The sequence below is a fragment of the Vespa crabro genome, chromosome 4 (assembly GCF_910589235.1).
Source record: "Vespa crabro chromosome 4, iyVesCrab1.2, whole genome shotgun sequence".
Taxonomy (NCBI): Eukaryota; Metazoa; Arthropoda; class Insecta; order Hymenoptera; family Vespidae; genus Vespa; species Vespa crabro.
This window is the reverse complement of record NC_060958.1, coordinates 11,470,781-11,496,009: the sequence shown is the minus strand read 5'-3', so window position 1 is coordinate 11,496,009 and position 25,229 is coordinate 11,470,781. Positions and strand designations below refer to the sequence as shown.

General features: G+C 41.0%; 1 protein-coding gene across 2 annotated transcripts in view; it reads left to right on the top strand.

Annotated features, from left to right (window-relative positions):
* LOC124423782 (dipeptidase 1-like) overlaps positions 1–25,229 on the top strand; it is a 64,724-nt gene that overhangs the window by 36,461 nt on the left and 3,034 nt on the right. For both annotated transcript variants that reach the window (XM_046961974.1, XM_046961973.1), the window contains exons 3-6: positions 22,976–23,308; positions 23,430–23,562; positions 23,648–23,836; positions 24,891–25,093. In XM_046961974.1, the coding sequence (XP_046817930.1) occupies positions 22,976–23,308; positions 23,430–23,562; positions 23,648–23,836; positions 24,891–25,093 (858 nt within the window). The remainder of the gene's footprint in view (positions 1–22,975; positions 23,309–23,429; positions 23,563–23,647; positions 23,837–24,890; positions 25,094–25,229) is intronic.

Below are 25,229 nucleotides of genomic sequence, written 5' to 3'. Positions count from 1 at the left end.
TTGTTGCCGCTCTCCTTCCTATTTTTTTTTTCTTTATTTCTGTTTTTTTTCTTTGTTCTTTATTTCTTGTTTCTTTTTCTTCTTGTTTTTTTTTTTTTTTTTTTCTTTCTTCACTCTTCTCCATGCAATGGAGCAATATGAAAAATTCAAATTTCAAAGACGTTTTCGACAGCGAGCAACGCTTGAAGGTTCCACGATAAAAGCTCGGAAGGTTTCAAGTTGCCGGGAAATATTTGCCAAGATCCACTTTATTCTATACGTTGGCGGACATTGCACACGAGGGACGCTGGAAAGAAGAACGCTAGCGAAGAACAACAAACGATTTCTCTGCGTCACTGAAATTCAGTAGAAGCGGCGACAGACCGAGCGGACGATAGACCGGCTGGTTAGCTATCCACCTAGTCGGCGAGCCAACCAACCAACCAACCAACCAACCAACCAACCAACCAGTCAGTCAGTTAGCTAGCTATCTAGCCAAGCAACCATCCGACGTTGCTATCGTCGTCGCCGTCGTCAACGACGAAGAACAGACTCGAAAGGGACTATGGTCCGTAGACGACCCTAAAAAGCCTTTCCTTCTTTCGGTCAGTGAATATTGCAGTAACCATTAGCCGGCAGTGCGTCCCCTCTCTTTCTCTCTCTCTCTCTCTCTCTCTCCCTCTCTCTATTTCTCCGGCTTTGTTAATTTCCCAGAAGCTTCACTTCCAACGACCCCTCGAACGATTATCATGAAGCTCGTGTGCACTCCAACGAGCCACGTTTCGAGCTCCGCCCTTCTTCTTCTTCTCCTTCTCTTTCTTCTCCTTCGCGTTTCTATCTTCGTTCGTACTTTAGCTATTTCACTAGTAGGTACTACTACTACTACTACATAACCCTAGTCCTGGGACGCGTTCCCTAAAGGACGATGTATCCCTTTAAGAATCATTTGTCTTCCTTTAAAGCGAGCTTGCGTTACGGCTCCATATATACCATGGGTTCTACCATCTTTATCGCCCTAAAAGTATATAAAGAAATTCTCAAAAAGCATGACGTTACGATCTTTATCCACCTTTACGTATTAGTCTTTCTTTTTAAATCATAGATATTCCTTTCCTTTTATAAGCTGACACTGCATCGACGTGTCGTGATATATCAGTTAGATGTATATGTGCTCGCATTGATGTAAATAACATGGAATAATGTACGATTAAAATTAGCGAAACAGTTAGCAGCGTAGATTTCGTACTATTAGAGGATACCATCTAGACGACAAACACGAGCATCGCATCAGATTTAACCATAGTCCAGAGATTATAATGAGCCCTCTATACGCCTACGCGCTGAATTTGTGCGATAATACCGGATTATAACGTATCGGTCCACCTCTATCCGCGCTGGCGATTAGAATCCCTAGTACATTACGTGTCATAACCATTAGAGCGTGATTATTCCGCGCTTAACTATTTAAACGCGTCCATCATCGCGGTACGCTATTATAATAATACGACAGAAGCACGCCACAGAGTTTGCATCGCATAGGAAAGCAATTTTACGACGAGAAACTCGGACATTGGTCATGGAAAACCATGAATATTTATCAGACTGGAGGTTTCTCGCGGTGGTATGCTTACCACCGAGTTGCCATTGTTTTCATGACTTCTGGGTAGACTTACTTGCGCATACGATATGAATTGTACCTACGTATCTATGTATGAAAGACCGATGTTACGTTTTAGAGTGAATCGTGTAGCTGTAGCAATACGTAAGTAACGCCCAGAAACAGGTGGCTTGTAGCGGACCTTTCCCCAAAGGACTTCCCTCGTCTCGCGTATTCCGTGATCTAGAGAAACACGTATTCGTACCAATTATGTGCGACCTCTGTCCGCCCGTAGAAATGAGAAAAGGGTTACCAATTAATGGTCCTTCTACTTCCTACGATTGTTCATCTGCGCGAATTGCTGATTCAGCGCGGAAATTACGTCGAGTTGTTAGCCGTTTTCGTCTTCGATTTTCTCCTTCCTCTTCTTTTCTCTCTTCTCTTTTTACAAGTCGCAAGGTCGCAAGAAAAAAAAGCGACCTTGACTACTACGTGTCACGATTACTAACGGTATCGAGAGAAGATTAGAAAAACGAGAGGTATCGTAAACAATACACGGTCGCATCGTTATCGTCATCGTCAGGATCAACATCGACAACTCCCCTTCGTCGTTACGTGTTTCGTTGTCGTGTGCCGTATGCCGACGGAACCCACTTCGTGATCGATGATCCTCCCCAGTCCCCTTCCCTTTCCCTTTCTCCTCCCCCCCCCCCCCCTTCAATGAATCGATTAATGGTTTTCCAAATGACGATTTGCCCTTCCAACTTATCCGGCAGCTTCTTCCACAATTTTTCCACTAATTACTTTCGACCGGTGGCTTCCTATATGTTTAACGAGGCACGATAAATCGAAGACTTAAAAGGTTCTCTCACTCGTCACGTCGAGAGTTCTTTTAAAAGTTTGCTACCCTTCGTTCTCTATGTGTACACACACAAACACATGCACACACACTACACACACACACACACACATATATACAGGAGGCCAACGAAATTATGTGTCGCGATATCGATCCGATGGCTTTTGTGGTTCTTCGACTTGAAGAGGGATACGGGTGGCGTTGGGCTAGAGGCCAGGATATGCCGCATTGATTTTAAAATACTTTGAACGTTCCTCCGTTACTACTACCAGAGCCCATACCGAACTCGAACTTCTCCGCGCGTGCCTTACTTTTCCTCCCAAAGACGCTCCTATTCCTAGTCGTTTCAAGAGTGTGGTAGAGAGGAATTGGGAAACTCACACGAGGAAGATCCAGTACTATGAAAATGATAAAAGCGACGAATTCGAGGATGCTTTAGGAACGATGTTACCTAAAAGAAAAATTCGACGCGTTAAATAAGCGTTACTTGTACTTTCGGATGCTTTAACGAGAAAGGTTGTAATAAGAAAATGGGAAAAAAAAAAAAAAAAAGATGAAAAGGAGATGAGGGAAGGAAAAAAAAAGGTAAACGAGGAAGAAAAAGAAAAATCACCGAGCGTCGATTCGTTCTCCTTTTTAACTTTTCCAACGGAAGTCGATTGCTTCCATAAATCTTCGAATCCGGTTTCTTAAGGGAATCATTTCCTTCCTACCGTGTCATCTTATTTTTACGTCGTCGTCACGGGCTCGACTCGAAGACGAATGTTTGAAAGAGGAAAGTATAAAAGTGATAGAAAAAGAAATAGGAGAGTGGTAATTCGACGCGAGCAAGTATAAGATGCTCGACGATTTCTCCGATTGACCGATAGTTCTTGCGACTTCTTTTCATTCTAAGATTTCTTTTCCCTCTCCCTTCCTCTTTCTCTCTCTTTCTTTCTCTTTCCAAATTTCTCTTTAAAATCACATTTCCAAAAACAGTAATAATATCGCGTTAAGAAATTTTATTGCTTCCTTCGTATTAGACAAAACCGAAGAGATAAAAAGGTAATTCAACAATGTTCTTAGTCCTTCCTTTCCAGGACGATAAACCTTCCTTTTGGCTTTGCAATGTTGTTCTTTTCTCAAATATGTCGCGTTCTTTCAGATGATAGCACGCAACGTCAGGAACATACGCCCGTTCGAGTTCGATCTGTCGATCTTCCAAAATTTCACCGATACGATTTCTCAAATTCCCGCAAAATCGACCACCCGTATATCCTCGTTCGTGAGAAGGGCATATCAAATGCCAAGATAAAGATCGGTGCAGATACTCGGTGGTTCGTAATTTTGGAATGCGTACTGTACGCAGCTCGCTTCGAATCTTTGAATGTCGTATGCCTTTCGAATTGTCATCGGGATCTTTTTGAGAGAGACAGAGAGAGAAAGAGAGAGAGAGGGAGAGAGAGAGAGAGAGAGAGAGAGAGAGGGAAAAAGAAAGAAAAAGAAAAAGTAATATCAGAGTCATCGTTTGTACGTTGAATATGTATGACTTTTATATCAGAAGATTGGAAGAAAGCAAAGAAAATAGAAACTCGTGGTAGTGGTAGAGGCGGTGGGGTCCATCGATCGTAGCAAGTAATCGCGGTAAAAGTTTATATACATACATACATACCGCTTCGAGAAAAGAATGATTTCGAATTTTCATCGAATCTTGAATCACTCGATTCGCTCAACCAAGAAATCTTCAATTCCCTGAGAGCTATTGTAGTTACCATTGTGATCAAAGTATGTACGTCAATGTCGTTATCGACAAAGTCTATTGTAAAGACTACTTCCTCTAAAATCAACTGTAGGACTAATGTACTGATCATGATATCCGCCTCGACGCCGTTCACGAACATTTGCATCAGCCCTTGAGAGATACGATCCTTCAATTCTTGAAAATAATTTTTAATTTCGTTCTCCTGCCATTCCTCCTCGAATCTCTTCTTTCTCGAACAAATATCGAATCTTTGCGGTAATATGTGCCTACAGGAAAAATTGGAGAATTCAAGCTCGTAAATCCCGGCATAAGGAAAATATTCCATTTGAATTTTGAATTTTAACCTCTCCGGCGACGGCGGTCTTTTTTGTAGACTCTTAAGGACGTATTCAACGTTCTCGTCGTTACTAAAAAATCTTGGCCTCGGCGTGCGAGCGTACGGGAGGATTCTAAAGAATTTCAAAGTGCTAGAATCTAATTTTCTTTTCGTGAGAATTTGCGAGAAAACTGGCAAGGTTTCGTGTGACGAAAAAGAAAAATATATATATATATATATATATATATATATATATATATATATATGTAGATATACTATTGGATATAAAGGTGTGTCTCTATTTTCCCAGCGCGAAAAGAAAATTTGTCGTGAAAAATAACGACCGATTCGTCGTTCTCTAGCTTTCGATATCTTACAATGGATGAGCCAATAAAGGTTCACTAGTTTCCGTGTAATCCTCATCGATGTCGTTCTCGGTCGTGATAGAAGCAAGGCTATCGCACTTCTTCAACGACCACAATTTCTTTTCCTCCTTCGAATCTTCCAGTACTTGTCTTCTTCGATAGTCCCTTTCCTCCTCGAGATTTTCTTCTCTTTCTTGATAATCTGCATCGTACCATTCGAGAGGATCCTCCTCCTCCTCCTCCTTCTCCTTTTCTTCCTCTTGCTTGTCACGGTGGACAAGCTCTTCAAGATACTCTGAAAACGAAAACGAAAGTCGAGTCGCGCCTAAACACCTCCAAGATATCGAATCGATCTCTCAAAGATCCTCGAAGAGGTGATTCGATAAAATTATTATTATTATAAATACTCTAGAGATATACCTCTTTTATCGATTTCAGAATAAATTTTCTTCTCGCTGAAATTGTCGTCGGTCTGAGCAAACGCAAGATTTCTCAATGTATCACTAGAAATTCGTCGATGCAAAGTAGGTAGTACGAGCTTTTTCTTACTTTAGACAAGAGCTTTCTTGCCTTGATACTCGAGTACACTTGCGATTTAATATCCTTGATGTCACTCGATGCTTCTGGGTCGTCCTTTGCTATCTTCGAAGCTTTTCTTGATTTACTTTGTCCAAAGGGTGGAAAGAGTGGATGGAATGTCTGTACATCTTTGTTAAAAGAATCAAGTTCATTCGTATTTTTCAGTTTCGACGACTCCATAAAATTCTCAGCTTCCATTCTCGTGGCCAACGTTAACAAGATCTATCGTATCTTCCGGTACTTTTTATTTTTCCTATTTTTATCGGCGATGGTCGTTACGCGAAAGCAAAATAAAAAAAACAAACAGAAAATAATAAAAGAAAAAAGAAAAGAAAGAAAAAATATTGATGGAATAAAAGTTTGGTTAATTCGCGCCCGCGACAGCTGCGATCTCGATTCGAGGTTTCGGAAAAAAAAAGGAGAGAGAGAGAGAGAGAGAGAGAGAGAGAGAGAGAGAGAGCGAGAGAGAAGGAATAAAAAAGAGCAGGAGAATTGACGAGCAACGCGCACGTCGTTCCATATTTTTTTTTATTTATCGCATTCCCTGCCAATCTTGACGTGAGCGCTAGCTTTACAATGCGTTTCCGTTCTTTCATATAAAAATAAATCCATACACGCGATCGAGGTGGATGACGATATAAAAAACAAAGAAAGAAAGGAAGGAAGGAAGAAAAAAAAAATCATTCGAGACAACATTTGCAACTATTTCCACGCGAAATACATGTGATTAATGTAAAAATTATTCTTTGAAAAATATTTATTCATTCCTCTGACCTTTCACCTTTCCCTTTATTATATACATATCTGCGACTATAAATGTCATCGAATCCATCGGAATGCGACATATTTCCTTTTTTTTTTCTCCTCTTGCATTTTCATTTTCCGATAGAATAACATACATTTCTCTCTTCCCCTCTCTTTCATTCTCCGCTCTCTCTCCCTCTCTCTCTGTCCCTCTATTGCTGTCTCTCTCACTCGCAATCGAGCTTTTATCTTAATTGTTCGTCATGTCTATCCGGTTGTCGAGAGAGCTCGTAGTGTGGACGTGCCTTAATAACGACAGTACGACAGGTCGAAAGACAGTAAATCCGCGGCAATGCCGTAGGAGAATAACGTCCATTAAAATATTTTAATCAAGCCGACAACTCTTTGGATAAGGTAAAGACGAGGAGATAAAGAGGGTTACGGGGTATAGGACAAAAATCGACGTCGACCATTTAACTTCCTCCCTCTTTACTCGTGGAAAGTCTTCGCCAAAGAATTCCTTGATTTTAGCACGGTTCAAACGATGGCGAAAGTTTCTCATTTAATTATTGGTGTTTTTTTCATAAAGGAACGAGCTATGTAGCTCGTCAGTCTCAAGAATAGGGTAAGACAAGACAGAAACTGTTAGTTACAAACTTGATGAAAATTGAAAATTCATATTCGCGCTCGATACAGCTCAGCGTAATTTTGACGATCGCATGTTAGGAAGGTAAACAATACAGCGTACTGCGATTTGATAGCTATGTACATTGTCATAATTAAGCATGTTAATTAAGTGTGACACTGTGAAGTTGCTAACGTCTCTCTTTGTCCATTTAACCATGACAAAGCTTTGTCGCTATGTAAAATCTCTATTAACCTGTCGCTTTGATCATGCGATACCGAATTGGATCATTGAAGATGAAAGTACTCATTTTACCCGACTTAACGACGTGTAGAAATTTTAATTAATTGTATCATAATATCAGATTGTAATATATGAAATCGTCATCTTCGTAATACCATAAAACGTAGTAAATTAATAACTTTGATCGCCTCGGTTAGCCTTGGTAGATAATACCAAGATTAAATGAATCGATTTTCCCTCTCGTATTGATAGATTTTTAATTTATTATTAACGAAAGGGATTAGAGAGAAAAAGATCAAAGAGATTTCTTTGATATAAAGTAACAATTTTGGTAAAGACGTCGAGATATACGATATCATAGTTTGGAATTTTCAATGGGGCCTTTGTAGGTGACACGTACGGTGTATAAATTGTTACGGTTTCCTGAAATTTTGATGCTCGGTAACGTGGTCGGTGTGGCGAGGACGGTGGTCTCGCGGTTGTGGACGGAGGTGGTGTTTCGAGGTGTCAGCGACAGAAAGAGGCACACGAATTGTGAGGAAAGAGGTTCTCCTAGTCTCCTAGCGCAAAGAGAGGGAACCGTAATATAGAGGGGCTCGCGTAATAATCAGGGAAAAGGGGGTGAGTTGCTAGGTATAGAGGTGATGCTAGAAAGACAATGAACAGAGAAGTGTAAAAGGCCCTTTTCGCGCTAACGGTCCTTGTCGTGAGTATTTAATTACGGCCTCCAGGTGTCCAGGGACGAGGACAGAGGGATCATATCCGAGTATTTACCGCACACCAACTCTCACGAGAGTTCGCCAATTACTCTTCAAAAGTGACTCTCTCTCTCTCTCTCTCTCTCTCTCTCTCTCTCTCTCTCTCTCTCTCTCTCTCTCTCTCTCTCTCTCTCTCTCTCTTTCTTTCTCTCTCGTGCGCGCTCTCTTGTCTACTTCTCGTTTCTCGGGAACTACACGACTAGCCTTTACTACTCGTCCCTTTGAAAGAGCATAGAATTAGAAAGCAGCAAAACCGGTCTATTTTTCTGAGAAGATAACGCTATCGTGCGTGGACGGAAATTCCTCGAGTAAAACTCGAAAAGGAGAGATCTTTGAAAACAGATTACTTCGGTCGAGAGGAAACTAAAGTCCCCTCTTTGCAATACGCTTTACTTCAAGCTTTGCCATGTGTATATATACATATATATATATATATGTGTGTGTGTGTGTGTACATCTACGTGACGGAGTATCGTCGGAAAGACGTCGCATCGAGACCCTTCGGTTTTCCCCTGTAATACATATCGCAGCTGTGGAATTCCCGATGGCACTTTACTCGAGGCTATGAGAGAGTAAAGTCGTTAGATGGAAGCGTCGATAGCTTAACGTCTAACAAGATGCTTTGACCGACCCACACTCGCCTGGGATATGAAAACTTTGGTGGCGCAATAATTTTGTATAAATTTCATTTACGTATTTTCTTCGCCGTATATATATATGTGTGTATATATATATATGTATATATATATATATATGAGAGATAAGATTCTCCTAGATTCATCTCTTGCTATTTTATCTGCTCGTTAAACCCTAAGCTCGCTCGGTAATGACTTTTAATTAAATTACCACTGTAAACGATTACCTTCCTTAATTTCATCGGTAAATTCCTCTCGAGAGAAAATCTTCAAGGATATGAGGAGAACGCGAATGTGACTCTTCAACGGCACTTGTTAAGATCTTCCTTGAGGAGGAGGAGAAGGTTACGAGAAAAGGAAAAGCAGCAGCAACAGTAGTACAGCGTATTCGAAAAGTGGAAGTTAATCGCCAAGAGTCGAGCGTCGAACTCGCGAATCTTAAGGGCTGCTAACAAAAGACATTGCACAGCTCATGGAAACTAAGTCGGAAGGATAATTAGCCACCTGCATCACCTGCGGGGTGGTCTCTCTCTTCTCTTCGCTCCTCCGGTCGATGACGTATTGATACCAAATGGGAAGCTCTCGCCGTTCTAAATGGCAACCGAGCCTGAAAGCAAACTAATCCAAGTTATAGTTCGTGCACGTGCGAGTAATCTGCAAAGTGAAAACTCGAAACGACGAAAGCTTCCTCGAATATGCCTGGGATAGGAAACGAAGAGAGGACAAGTAGGAGGGGAAGAAGGGAGACGGTCCAAAAGGCATCATCTCAAAATTGGCTCATGAAACACCTGAGAGATCAATCAAAGCGCTCAGATCTATCGATTCAAACGCATCGAAGCAACCAAGTGTGACGAAAACGATTATCGAGCGCACCTGCTGCGTACTCATCGATCTTTCAAGTGTGTACGTTTTCCACGAGTTTTCGCTATCTAAGTAAACATGAATTATCAATTCGCTGAGAGGCGATGATAAACTTTTCCCATATAATTTAATTATTCATTTTTAATAAATGAAACGTCTCGAAAGTTACACAAAAGTACGCGATATATGTACAATATAATCCTATATCGTTTTGAGAAAATCAACGATTTTCGATTGAAAAATATAGCGCTCTTTCTTTAACATGACTTTTATTTCGCACATCAATTTGAATCGAGTTAACCCGCATTTAACTGACGTCGCTTGTTCGTTCGTTTGTTCGTTCGTCCGTCCGTCCATTCGTTCGTCCGTCCGTCCATCCATCTGTCCGTTCGCTCGCTCTTTCGTTCGTTCGTTCGTTCGTTCGTTTCTCATCGACGTCGACGATCGTAGTCGTCGGTGACGACGACGTCGCTCGCGAAATTTGATTACCCGAGCTAAATTACTATGTAAGTGAATTAACGATGCATCCGCTCTCTATGAAATAGCAATAATCAGGGTAGACGAAATCAAACGTGCGCTACGAGACGGGATGTCCTGCCTCGTACAATCGCCTTTTATACGCCGGGTATTAACGCGATTGTGCCGCTGTAAAATCGAGTAAATTATGAATCGCGAAGGTAAGGACCCTTGAAAAATTTTCTCGTATTTTCCAACCTCGTCTTCTCTTGACGAATCCGACGAAATGCCATTCCCGGGCATTGCCAAAGTTGTTGGATATATTTCGTGTAACGTCGAGCGAAAAATATAATACTTATCCGTTACTCTCTCAAAAATATCCTCTACGTTCCAAATCGTTAACAACTTGAAACTGAATGAAAGCTCTCGTAGAATATACTTTACTTTACTGTCGGACTCGTAAGATCGTCGTTATATACTTAACGTCTTGTCCACGTCTTCAGTTTGGATCATCGCTCGTCAAATTTTTGTTTCTTTCCGTTAGTGCTTCTTCAGAGATACCACGTGCAACCTAGATTACAACGTACACGTAAATCTATGGATCTGTATAAGAGATTCCAGTTTTCTCGACATATCGTAAACGCGAAATATCAAGAAGATATATTTTTATATATCTGATATTTGATCGTAAAAAATGTTCGAATAAAATCATTGGATTCTAGATCCTAATAGAAAAATAGCTGCTTTTGACACTCCTTTTGCGTCCTCATATTTTTACGTGTATATATTTATATGATAATCAAGAGCTAAAAACATTTCGTGATATTTTCTGGTATCAACGTTCCTTTCTCCAACCTCGTTTCTTGAATTATTGATTTCGGCACTTTCTATTTTTTTTTTTTTTCACTTAATAATTAGTTTCAAAAAATATTCTGATGCACGCATTTTTAATGACATAAGATTTATAGTTATGGAAGGAACCTAAAAGAATTACTCCTACAGGTGTGATATAACGAAAAACGAAAGTATCCTCTTAAGGACCTCGATTCAATCGTCGAACAAATGCACCAAAAGGGATTGCCATTAGAAGTTCACTTTTGCGATCATGCTTTTATAGAATAGAATAGGTACTTCGTTAATGATCCATTGAGAACAGAAGAAATAGAGAGAGAGAGAGAGAGAGAGAGAAATGTTCATTCTTGGATGGTTTTCTTTTCTACAGAAGATACCTTTAAAGAAATCAATTTGAAGAGAAGCGTCCAAGATTCTAGCGTCCACCTGAGATTTTATCCGTGGGATCTACTCGGAAGGAAGACTACAAAGGATTACGTACATTAAAGATTATTCCAGAGTCTCTGCTATTTACGAGGGAATTGCTATTTTTCGTTCTCGCAAGTAGAAGAAGCATGCCGAAGACAGGAGGGACAAGTCTGGCTTGATTACAAATTGAAACTCTGGCTGGTAGGAGAACTTTGCCCTTTCTCTGCCAAACATTTTTCGTATTCGAACGAATGCATAAAGCCAAAGTCGAAAGGTACCGGCTTGCTGCCGTGGACGTGTCTCGAAAGATAAGCCCAGAAAGCGAAAGAGAGAGAGAGAAAGAGAGAGAGAGAGAGGGAGGGAGGGAGGGAGGGAGAGAGAGTAATCTACCTGGAAAGAATAGACTTAATTATCTGTCATAGATGATGGTTCTACAGTCGGTTGAATATATATGGTTTCCGTTTTGATAGTACAAAGGACAGAGAGAAGAGAGAATCCTAAATCAGAGTAGCGGCCAAAGTGATTAGGTTTCGCGGATCTTTTGAGGAATGTAACTCAAAGCGAGCCGAGCAAACCAGAACACATCGTATGTGCTTGTGGCGGTTACGGAACAGTGACAGCAACGACCATTCAGGTACGCTCTTCTCTCTCTCTCTCTCTCTCTCTCTCTCTCTTTCTCTATCTCTATCTATCTATCTTCTTCTTCTTCCCCTTTTCGTTTTCCTTGTTCGTGGACACATACCGTAGTGCTCTCTGTGTATCGCTTCTAGGAAAGTTTCTAACGAGCCAACCGGAGTTTCCGTCGTTATTGATGTAAATCAGACACAGGATTATAATTTAATCTACTAGCAGCTATGTCCCTGGAGTTCGCAACTTGCACGTTCCCTCATTATCGGTCCGTGAGTTTTAATAACTTGAAACGAGTGAATTAAAGAACCTCGAACGATCTTTCTAGACGAGGAATAAGAATTTTTATCTGCTTTGAAGTGATATCGAAGGGTAAGGAAAGCTTTACGATGACTGACTGGGGTAGTAGTAAAAGAAGAAGAAGATGAAGAAGAAGGAAACGAAGAAGAAAGAGGACGTAAGATCGTAAAACGTTATAAGACATTTGAATGTAAATAGGTGCCGAGACACGTCCGAGCAGAGAAAACACGTCTCGGTGGTATCGACTTTTGAGTCGCCGTTTGTCATCGGTACACCGCATACACTATCGCTAGCCGGAGGCCTTCCCTCGTCGTATAGAGAGAGAGAGAGAGAGAGAGAGAGAGAGAGGAAGGACTATCCCGAGAGAACAGAATTTTTCTTCTTATATCCTTTTGAGGCTTACGAAATGACTTTCCTCGAGGAAACTTCGTTACCCTCTTAAAGTCCTTTTTCGACCCTTATTCTTTTCTCCTTCATACATACATGCATACATATATCTAGACTTTGAAAGACAATATGGACGATAGGAACGTTCACGGGAAAATATAAATTCTCTTTCGTTTCGAAATGGATAGAGGAGCGTGCATCGATTTACTCGTTAAACGTTTCTCTTCTTGGTCAAAGCCATATCGTCTGTCGTTCGCTTTGTAGAAAAAAAATCGAAAGAGAATTAACTGGCGTGTGGAAGAGAAAAAGGAAAAAAAGATGAGGAGGAGAAGAAGAAGAAGAAGAAGAAGAAGAATAAGTAGAAGAGGGGTTATTCGAGGGCCAAACCTTCGAGCAAAAAGATACGATCGAATTCCCGTCGGAAAATCGTTCTTCATTATCATGAACACACACAAGCGGTAATGTCCTCTCCAAAGCGAGGAACCTTAATCGTCTCGATTCCTTTACCACCACTACTTCTCCCCTTTCTCCTGATCGAGATTTTCCGAGTGTATTTGGCGAGCATCGAGGCGCAGGATTTAATTGGAACTACTTCGGGAAAGAATAACTTTTGAAGCGGGACATATCGGATACTCGTAATTTAACCTAATGGCAATAGCAGTAGTAGAAAATAGAGAGAATGGGGAAGTCAGGAAGAAAGAGAGATAGCCACAAAGTTTCTGTTTTCAGCGAGCGGAGTATCATCGCAAGCGGAATTATTTACGTCCTGGTACGGACGGAGGAGAGAGGAAGGATGGGAGGGAGAGAGGGAGGTTAGTCGCGCTCGGTAGAATAGAAAGGACAGAAAATGCAAACAAGGAGAATAGCATTGGGTATAGCGCGATAGAGCCGAGATAGTCGACACATTCACGCACGTACCTATACACTAGCGCTGCATTAAAAAGTAGCAACTTCCTGGTTGCTGCCGCAGGAATCCATTTCGGGCACTGCAAGCACTGCGTTTCAGAGCTGGAGCAACGGGGATTACAAGTTTGGTCCATTAAAAACGGTTGTTGCCGTCGTCCAGTACTCCCCATATACCTACCCAACGATCTCACCCCTTAAACCTCCCAGGCTACCTCTATCCGCCTACATAACGCTACTTGCTGTAACTGCAAGGATACACGAACAAGCAAGTATCGTTTCATTTTTACGAGCATACCATAGATACGCAGGTATGTCCGTAAATCTGGCTAACCAAAGAAATACTCTCCTCGTCCTTTTTCCAATGTGCTTTCTCCGATGTGCTTTCTCCTCGTTACCCGACGACGATATTCATTAATTCCCATAAATTGAAGATGTACAGAGATCCACCGTAAGCCCGTTAGGGTGCAGTAACGTCGTCGCATAGAGCGAATAGGAGTCGAAGGATCGATTTCGACTAAACGAACATTAGCTCGGTAGTTGGCCCCTACGAACACACTTGGCAAACGCATTAAGAAGAGGTATACCGGATTCTGTTAATTTCCAATTATCGAAGGCTCCGACTGTCGAGCGGACCATTTGGAGAAGCGTAATTTCGAAGGAGGTATGCAGCTGGTTAGGTTAGCGAGCATTAATCATGACGTTTGGAGAGACGAGCGCCGAGCGTATCGCGCTACCTCGGAAACGTCGATGCCGGTTGCATTGTTAATTCTGGTGCTCGGCAGAACGTAGAGTATCCTTGCTAAGGAATGTACGTATGCAGAGAGGTATATGTACGCTCACGGATGCGCGAGAACCTAATATGTGAGAATACAAAGGGCAAAGTGAATCAACGGATTATAGATACGTAGCTGTTACATAGAGACAATAGAATAATACCATCGACTATCCTTCTAATATCGAGGAAATTTCTTTAATTTTGTGAATGAAAACCTTAGCTATATTATACGTAGGTACTTTACCCATCTCCCCTAGATAGAAAGGAGAAGCATCGAGAATACGGTATGCGGAATCGATACACGATAATCCAAATTCAATGGCAAATTCTAGCTTAAGCATCGGCAGTCGTGCGATCTAACGCGATCGTACGCGCTCCTGTGTTGGCCATTTACGAGCAGGCTTCTCCGTAGTATAGAACTTAGAATGTGCGATGTTTGTGTAATATCTAAGAAAGTCTGTACAAGTGCGGCGTAACCTCTTTCCCCCGGTGGATCCATCCAACGTGCCTGGAATTCGGTGGTGAGCTTTTCCGAGCGTATCAAGTAAGAAGTTCCCTCTTATATACGGGGTGATACAACCCTTTCGTTTCGCCAACCGATACAAACCTCATCCTTTATTTATTTATTTACTCTTTTTTTTCTTTTTTCTTTTTTTTTCCTTTTTTTTTTTCTACGGCATTACGTCGAACGTTTCTTCCTTTACAACGTCCAAACTCACGCTAATGTATATTTGGTATGGTCTTTAAGATATTGGAAATTTTCTAACGACTACGAGGCTCTTTTTTACGATTGTCGTAAAAAGAAACAGTTATCGGTCGAGCGAAGGCGGACGCACACCTTGTATAACACCTACGTGCCTTACTACTTCTTCTCCGACTTTACGGAACGTAACAAAGCCATGTAGGATTCTGCAGGAAGAAATATGGCTGGTAAAGGTGGAATACGCGATGTGCATCGGCCCGCTGTAAAATCTCTCTTTCGTTAATACGAATTTCCTTGGATTCTTTCTTCTCGAAATTTATCTATCGAACGATCGAATTTCTTTCGTTGGTACGTTTAGAGAATTCTTTAAGTTATCATTTTAATAAACCAATCGAGAGGATTGTTTAAGTTTAATGTCTTTCGGTATGAGACGTATCGCTTACAATCCAAATAAGGTATCTTGAAGATAAACGGAAACGTATCGCTTTGCGCATAGCAAATCTCCGTTCGTTACCGCAAACGTTTGTCCCAAAGGCTTACCCTAGTTTCGAGCATTATTATCGTTTCGTCGGGAACCTTCTTGCCTCGTCGCTCGACGACGAAATTTCTCGTTAGCCGACACGGTAACGAGGGAGAAGATTCGTCTCCGGGGTCGCCCAGTGGCGTAGTTCGCGAATCTCGGCCACTCCTTCTATCCCTCTCTCTCTCTCTCTCTCTCTCTCTCTCTCTCTCTGTCTGTCTGTCTGTGTGTGTTCTTTCTCCTTTTGCCTCGTTCCTCTTCACAGGGAGCCACTCACTGACTTTTGCATTAAGAGCGTCGAGTGTCCGAGAACACTCGTAGAACAACTCGTGAAAGCTGCTGCACGAAAAGATTCAGCGAAAAAAGATTCTCTCTCTCTCTCTCTCTCTCTCTCTCTCTCTCTCTCTCTCTCTCTCTCTCTCTCTCTCTTTCTCTTACTGTCGAGGCAACTTCGTTTTCGCGAATTTTCGTTGCCGCGACGAGGACGACAACGCTTCATTTTCAAGGAAGAAGTAGGCTAATTGACACTCGTGACGATCACGTGTAACACCACGAAAAAATGTTTAACGAGACCGCAGAAATCGCGTGGTCTTTGTAATAAAAAGAAGAGCAACAAGTAAACGCGAGATATCTGGTCGTCGGAGATAAGGGAAATGGATAAATCGTGTGATTGGAATTTATGAAGTGCAATGACTTCTCTCTCTCTCTCTCTCTCTCTCTCTCTCTCTCTCTCTCTCTCTCTCTCTCTCTCTCTCTCTCATAGCTTTGCAACGACGAGCAAAGTCTATTAAATATTAGAGGAGCATATGAAACGGGACACGCGCTTTGGCGATAGTGCTCTGTAAATTTATATATCTATATCTATATAGAAATTTGCAGAATATTCAAGGAACGTCTTCATTACCGTTTCATAAATAATAATACGTTTTGCAATTGCAGACATGCATAGGTATTACGGCGGATAACTCAAGCGAGGAAACGCTCGAAGGTGATGGTGGTGGTGGTGGTGTTAGGTGCTAGGGAAAGGGCCAGAGTACTAATGCTTTTGCAGACGTCATTATACCCATCCTCGGCCAGCCCCGTTTGCTTCGAACTAACCTTCTTACTCCCTCTATTAATAATCTAAACTACGTGTGAATTATTACTGGCATCTCGTAATAAGTGGATACATTACTTCGTAAATCTTTCCTTCTAGTTTTGGTCCAAAGGATAAGGGAAAATTTGCAAATTGAAAATGCATATACGCCGTAGAGATAGCATATTTTTCTTTACGGTCGAGACCAAGTACAGAGTACCGCAAGTACTACTATATCGGCATTGGGTCGGCATTCGAGTTAGTTGGTTGGCTCTTCTCTCTATCTACTGTGACGTTGTTCTTTGCTAACTTTTCAACTCAAAGTAATTTCCTCGCGGGCAAATGCTACGCGTAACTTTGCATTTGTGCACCTTTACGGTCTCTCTTACGTAGAATCTTGTTAGTAGATTCCCAAGAATATTAAGTAATACACGTCATTAGCCATTCCCTTTGCTCGCTATCGCCTGAACAAATTCGTCGTTAGTCAGTTGATCTCGATCATCAAAGTAAAACTTCTCGATACCTACTAGTCGATTGCGATTATTTACAAGGGAATCTCTTACAAAAGCTACCCTTATCAAAGGGATCCTTTTGATTGTCTCGATGAATAAATAATATCAAAGAGAGAATGGTAGATTCAGAGGAAGACAATGAAGAGAACGAGAGAGAGAGAGAGAGAGAGAGAGAGAGAGAGACGCCATTGGTCTTTTATCGTAGCACGAAGGTTAAGACGGACTCTCACAATCTCCGGGTAACAAATTTATCGGAATCACGGTTCCTTGTAACCCCTAAGCGCTTTAGAAAGTTCCACCAACGAATTTCAAGTTCTCGGGAGATACGATTTCTTGGATTTGATCGCGCAAGCTTCGTAGGTGCCATTCAAAACTATCCGACATGGATCAAGAACGTCAAAGTCTTTCTCTTTTGAAAAAAGATTTAAAGAGAATCTCCAGAAGGTTGGAAGCCAAGATGAGATGGAATAAAGGTAAACGGGAAACTATTTCACTGCCTTCCTACCGAATGAAATATATTTGACTCGTATTACTTTCTTTAGTATCACTGTATTTCGTGGCTTTAGCCTCGTTAATACTGAAACGCACGACCATTCATTTTTACGGAACGAACGACTGGAAAAGTAGGAAAAATATTTTCATTGCGAAAATCGAAAGTTTTTATTTATTTATTATTATTTTTCTTTTTTTATTTTCTTTTCTTTTTTTTTTTTTTTTTTTTTTTTTACAGCGATGAAAATATTTGACTTTATTTCCTCCAAATGGGACAAATAGAAAATAAAATTTGTTCAACAATTTAATTTCTACAAAATCGCATTCCTCCGGCATATTGCAACGAGAGAGAAAGGGGCAGAGAGAGAGAGAGAGAGAGAGAGAGAGAGAGAGAGAGTATGAAAAGTTTAAATCGTTTAATAAAATCATCAACGTCCAAACGAATAGCGGACAAACGTATATTTTGAATAAGAGAATGTTTTTCGAAAGCGCAAAGTTGGATTGCGGAATAACATTTATAATTTCTTTGTTGGAGGAATACGGATTAACCTTCGCAGTATGATATAATTAAAATCGTTTCATTAAACTTGGTATCGTGATTAGTGGAGTGTTGTTATAAGCTCCGAAATAATGCGATTCCACGCAGGTAGACGTAGTCGCTTGTTAGGCAACTAATTACAGACGACAAACGAGATTGCCTTCTGGAAAAAAGGAAGGTGAAAAGGCACGTAGTACATGGATATACCTAAATATATCTATATACATAGGTATGTATTTACCCTCGAACTTTTAGCTGCAGTTTTAGCTGCGAATGCACGCTGTAATCCAGTGGGACTTAACTAAATCGAAGCTTACAAGCTATTCCGATGAAAAGAGCGAGCTTGTAAATCCTTAGCCGCTTTTTGACTCGGAGAGAAAGGGGAAAAAAAAAGAAAGAAGACAAGTACGTTCTTTCGGTACTCGGGGATAAGATCAATACGCTTTAACGCGTTACTAGAGTATCAGAGTTGATTACGGGAAATTATTTGCCGATGCGTCGAGGACTCATTCATATTCCTCTCTCGACGTAGGCACAGAACTTTTCTCGTTGTCGTTGTTATTCTATGAGAAACCACGTTCCCACGATATTTCGACATCGCAAGATAATAGAAGCAACATTAACGGCACGTACGTGTTCTCTCGAGCCATGCAACTTTTAGCCGCCAAGATTTGTTTGGAGCTTCGTTCGCAAACGTATTTCACATCGCGTACTGCACCGTTACGCCCTTGATAATAAACTTTCCTCCCCTGTGTATCCGAAAGCTTGTCGCGAACGTTCTCGCGAACTCGTAAAACTATCTGCTAACCCGATTTCTCTTCGTTCTGCTGATATAATTAACGAGAAAAAATTTGGCTCGCTTTAATAGAAGACAGAGAGAGAGAGAGAGAGAGAGAGAGAGAACTCGGAGAGTTGCGTTTGTACGTTGATTTTTCAGATTTCCAAATCGATAAAACGATCAGAGGAATCGTTCGATCGATCGCCATCTGTCCTTTCTTTTCGCCGGTCGTTTCCCAAACTCTCTTTGATTTACGATAATCCACTGGGTAGTCGAAGCTTGGAACATAAAGAGGAGAGAAGCCAACAAGAGAAGAAAAAGAGAGAGAGCGAGAGAGAGAAACGACCACGCAAAATATTTCCAATCTCAAAGTTTCGCGCCAAAACTTTTCGCATCTCTGTTACCTCAGTTACGTACGTTTTCGAGCGAACGATACGCATGATTCTTTTTCGTCCTTGAGTGAAATGAAATTTCAACATATTTCGTTCCAAAAAGTTTCTCCACAGTTTTATCAATTTTCTTCTATCCCATACTTTGCAGACGAATACACGATAAAATAAGAGAAACGCCAAGAGAAGAAGACCTCTGAAGGATCGAATCGGAAGGGTACCTTCTTTTATGCTTTAATGATTTATGCGAGTAAAATATCGGATAGTTATCGAAAGTTGTTTCAGAGGAGTCAAATCTTTTCCAAGGATGCGATAACTGCGTTAACCGTAGTCATAACTGTCACGTAACAGTCACAATTCTCGTTTTCACGACACTACTATCAGGTCCATAAAAATTGAAGGTATAGAAAGCGCTCGGTGTTCGGCTCGTCGTAACCGATATATCTCAAAGTTTAGGGAGTTAATATTTCACTCTATCGGCTATATCAGTTTTATTAGGATACGTGGTGCGATTAAGCGTTGCTTAAGTCTCTCTTGCGTATTGATTATATATGTACGTGTATCAATACGTGCCATAAGCTCTTGCTAACGAAGCTTTCCTGTATGACGAATGAACATGTAAGTCACAGAAGCACATTTGTGCCTCGGCATGTACTCGCGCCTATAACAAACGAGCGAAATGTTGACATCGTTCGGTATACAATATCCTCTATAAATGGACCTTTTCACATGCTGCTCACTCGACTAATTATCTATGAAACAGTAGACCGCGCAAATCTTCCATTCATGACTTTAATAAAAGCCCTTTTACAAACAAAGAACACAAGTCGATCATTTGCATTTTATTATCCATTTTGTTTCTTTTCTTTTATATTTGTTTGCTTTCGCGTTTTTTATTTACTCTTTCTTTCTTTCTTTCTTTTGTCTATTATAACTCTCCACTGTTTGCTCGTACTCACTTCAACGCATTAACATTACACAATGCAAGATAAATACAGATCAGAAAGGATTAAAGTTTTTTTTTTCTTTTTTTTCTTTTTTTTTTTTTTTTTTTTTTTTTTCTTGGTAACGCGCGTACCATTTATAAACGGAACGAACAGAAATAGATTACCTTATCTGTCGAGAGTGATAGAGGAACCGATAGAAGATTTATTTCACCCTTTCCCACGGAAATGTTCCCATTACGAGGACGGCTATCTTCCGCGGGCTCGACGGGTGTGACGCGCGCATACGTTTCCCTCTTCCCCTCCCCCTTCCCCCTATCCTTCTTCATTGAAATTTTATCCAACGAATTTGTTTAAAAAGAATTCGGCCAAATAACGTTCGAACGAATTACTAAGCCTGAGTTTTATTATCGGATCGACGATAAGATTATTCTTCTCGTAAGAACGACGATAAGTGGTTCTAGAAACTTTATTATAGAAAACGAAGATGATAAAATGATAAGAAATTTTCCAAACTTTTCATTAAAGGATCGAAAACACTCCAGAGAAGGAGAGAAAGTCCGACTCTAAACTCCTTGATCTTGAGTGTCGATCAACGACAGCAACGACGCCTTTGGAAATGTACAGGTACTTATCCCGAAACTCGTCTCATTCGTTTCGCCATCTTCTTCAAATTTTCCGAATAAGTATTCGAAACTTTTCAATGCGCCGAATCAAACTAGTCGTTTTGTCATCCATAATCTTATCTCTGGTCTAGAGTACTTATCTACCATTGATTTTTCTCTATTTTCGAAAGGTCACATTCGTGCTTGGAAAGGCGATTTTTCTCGTTCGTTCGTTCGTTCGTTCGTTCGTTCGTTCGTTCGTTCGTTCGTTCGTTCGTTCGTTCGTTCATTCGTTCGTTCGTTCGATTAAAATGGTGCGAAACACGAAGGCGCATTAAACCGTGAACGTTGTACGTTTAACAAAGGTCGGCATTGAAGAGAATCGAAATAAGAGGAAAGAAGGGAAAAAAGTGGAAGAAAGGAAGGAAGAAAGAAAAAAGGAAAAAGAGGAAGGAAGGAAGGAAGAAAGAAAGAATGAAAGAAAAAAAAAGGAAGGAAAGAACTCGTTAAAATTCTAGAGGAGAATTTTATGCGCTTGGGCTCGCGCTCGTTGGTCACGAGAACATATTCATACAACCGATTTTGATAAACGATTGATCCTTCTTTAGTACTGTCAACCTATAGATTGAACTGTTAATTATGAAACGTGCAATATCTCGTGTCATAGCAATAAAAAATAAAATATTTGATCCGGCTTGAGTGCCATCTGCGAGCCATATCTATGAATATATTTCGATACGCTACAAGTCATCGTTAAGATTAATCAAAAAATCAAATAGAAAATTTAACAAATGGAGTATTTTCTTTCGGAGTATCGTTCAGCCATGCGGATTGTTTTTCACACGTTGTCTCCTATCACTTGCCTCGTTACTACCTTTTATTTTAGCGGAATTAAAACTTTCAAACTGTCTCTCGAAAATTCGCCCTTAACGTTTCACGAGATCGCATTACTCTAAAGTACATCGAAGTGAGAATCTTCGAAATCTCTTCTCCTTTCGTCTTTTCTATGTTCCCTTTTCTTTTCACGCGTTTGTTTTTGCTTTTTTCTTTTTCTTTTTTTTCTTTCTTTTTAAGGACGTTTACTCGCAGGCGTCACTTTTCTCACGCTGTCCGTTTTTCTTTCTCTCTCTCTCTCTCTCTCTCTCTCATTCCTTCTCTCTTATCCCTTAACCGCCCGAAACAGCACGTAGATTTCAAAAGAGAAGCTCTCCAGATTCTCTTCGTACTCGAACTTTTCATTCAACTGGCCTTCGACGACGCCGTGGAAGAAAACATAAACCCGGACTAAAGTGCAGCGAAATACGATATGCGAAAAGTTTTCAAAAAACTTTCTTCCTTCTTCTACCAAGTTCCTAGAACGGTGGCCATTCGTTGGAACGAAGAAAAACCATGAAAAATTACGTGCTAAGAATTCTATCGTCGAACTGTCTTCAAACTTTGTCTCTCTCTCCCCCTTTTTTCTCTCCCGCTCTCTCTCTCTCTCTCTCTCTCTCTCTCTCTCTCTCTTTTTCTCAAATTAACGTTAATTCTTAGAGGAGAAGAAGTCTTCTCCTCGGTTCCCCGTTTTTTTAACTTTATCTATAACGTCTCTTTAAAGACTATACGTATAGAGTACACTCGATGAGATAATTTCCTCCCTAGCGAATTCGATCCATCATTCCATCGAAATGGGGTTGCGTCAAGTAAGAGCTTTGTCTTTCCACGTCCCTTCCCCGTCCCTTCCTCTCAATCTCGCAGAAAAGCCACGATCTAGCCTAGAATATCTTATGCAATCTTTGCATCGAGGGAAACGATATAAACCTCGGCAAGACCACATCATTCTTCCTCTGTTTAATTCAAAATCAAGCACAAAATTCTCGACGGTACCTCGATATAAATTTCTAATTATTTAGATTATTGGGAAGATATCGAATTCGATTGAAACGATCGCCATAATTCCTTCCTTCATTTTCTACGGATGATAACAAATTTTCAATAAGTTCGCAGACACTCGTAAAACAGATACGGTAAATTATTTCTCCGTTTCTTTTTTCGTCGACTCATACCATTCGTTGTCTTGTCCCTCTGGGAACTTTAGGAATATAGAGGAGGGCGGTGGTATACGCTGTCCGAGAATTAATCTACTTGCCGGGGGTAATCCTTAGAACGGATTGCGGACCGCTTCTACGCGGTATATTATTCCGCAGCATCAAAGCACTCCAGCTTGGATGACATAGTTACCTATCTTGCCACTGTATTAACAGATTATTTTTTTCTTTCTTTTGTTTTTTTTTTTTTTTTTTCATTTTTCTTTCTTTTTTTTTTCTTCCTTTTCCTTTTATTTTCCTATTTACTTGAATTATACACAAACTCTAGCAAATATTTTCAAACCCATTACAATGTGTTCTATTCGTCGGCATTGTTTCAGAGTGGCGGACAAAGTAGTGTCTGGATCGCGAGCGTGATTATACTGTCGATTGGCAGCTGGGTCGGTAGAGTCGGACCGCAACCGGCGGATAGCGATCTCGCGTCGTCCCTGACAACGCCGCGAGAGAGACTCGAAGTAGTACGGCAAATTCTAACGGAGGTACCGCTGATCGACGGGCACAATGACCTACCTTGGAATATCAGAAACTTTGTTCACAACCAGTTGGCCGATTTCGACTTCGACAAGGATCTCCGACAAGTCGCACCGTGGAGCAAGAGCGCTTGGAGTCAAACGGACTTGGTCAGATTGCGACAAGGCATGGTCGGTGGTCAGGTATTATCGGCTTTTCTCTTCTATCTCTTCTCTCTCTCTTTCTCTCTCTCTCTCTCTCTCTCTCTCTTTCTTTCTTTCTTTCTCTCTCTTTTATTCGATAACCACGTCAACGTCGTCGTAGTTTTGGGCCGCTTATGTGCCGTGCGAGTCTCAGCATCTCAACGCCGTGCAGCTGACTCTGGAACAGGTCGATCTAATAAAACGACTGATAGAAAAGTATTCTCAGCAGATGCAGTTTGCTGCCTCATCCAAGGGTGTGTATTGCTTTTTTTTAAGGTTCGAAGAATGACGTGTTTTAAGCTACGAGAATTTAATCGTTCTTCCTCGTTGAACGCACAGAAATCTTAGAGGCTCACAAAAGAGGCAGAATTGCTTCGCTCATCGGCGTGGAAGGAGGACATAGTCTAGGAAGTAGTCTAGCCGTTTTAAGGACGCTTTATCACCTGGGCGTAAGATATTTGACGCTAACGCACAGGTGTAACACACCGTGGGCGAAAAGCTCCTCCGCAGAGGAGGACGACGAGGACGGTGAGTTAAAGAATTTCACAAGGGGAAAAAAAAAAACAACAAAAAAAGAAAAAAAAAAGAAAGAGAGAACAATTTTCATCCCTTCAAATCCTTCCTTAGTTCTTTCGATTTTAAATTTATCATCGGTCCGAATCGGCTCGTCGATCGGTAATAATAGTATAGATAAAATGCAACGAATAAAACGAGACAAATTGATGAATTACATTTGAAATTTCGCGTGAATTCCCGGAAATTCGATTCGAAGCGATAAAATATGTTGAAGTGTAACGGCGCGGACGACGGGGGAGGGCCAATGGGAAATGCTTCGGATATGGACTAACGCGATTTAAAAAATATTAATCACTCTTCGTCCATAATCTCTCATGCGCAATCGATCGATACCATCGGGAAATCCTCTCACGTGAATTTGCGAATACGATTTGTGGGGAAAAAAGGAGAGAGAGAGAGGGAGAGAGAGAGAGGGAGAGAGAGAGAGAGAGAGAGAGAGAGAGAAACAGAGTAGAATATGGTTCTCATAATCAGTCCCGTGTATCGTCGTTAATATCGAATCAAGAGGAGTAACGAAGAGGAGGATACCTATCGCGAGGTTATATCGAACTTAGTACACTCGGAAGAGCATACCCATTGTCATACTCAAAGTGTTGACCACGTAAACTATCCTTCAACGAACTAAACAGATGGTAATCTGAGGGTGCAAGATCCTTCGGGCTATAAACAGGATGGAGGAGAATAGTCCATCCCCTGGCTGCGGTTGCCTCCTCAAGTGCCCGTAAGCAACGCGAATATATGGTTTTATGGCAGTGTTACACAATGTCTGGTTAAATGTTGGCAAAGTGTGCTACACCTTCTCCTAAGACTCCATCTTCCTGTTCTCATAAAGAAAAGATATATTTTGGTCTTTGTGCTTGTTTATGAACTTTTATATAAATTTATTCACAAAATTGACTTCTCTTTTCTCTCTCTCTCTCTCTCTCTCTCTCATTCTCTTTTTGTTTCTCTTTGAGCGCGAGCACCTTATTCTTTATTAACCTACTCCTTTTACTCTCTTTTGCAGGAGGAGGTCTAACGGCGTTCGGCAAGACTGTGGTGCGAGAGATGAATAGACTAGGCATGCTGATAGACCTCAGCCACACGGCCAGAGCAACAATGAGGGATGCCCTGAAAGCGACCAAAGCACCTCTGATCTTTTCACATTCCTCGGCCTTCGCCATTTGTAATTCCTCGAGAAACGTGCCCGATGACATTTTAAAACAGCTGGTAGGTCGACGAATATCGAGAAAATGTTATGTCTCCTTTCTCGTTAGCTCTCAGCCTGTTTTATTTTACTGTCTCTATGTACAATACTTTTGCCTTTTTAATTTACACCTTGAAAAAATAATTATTTTCACTTTTA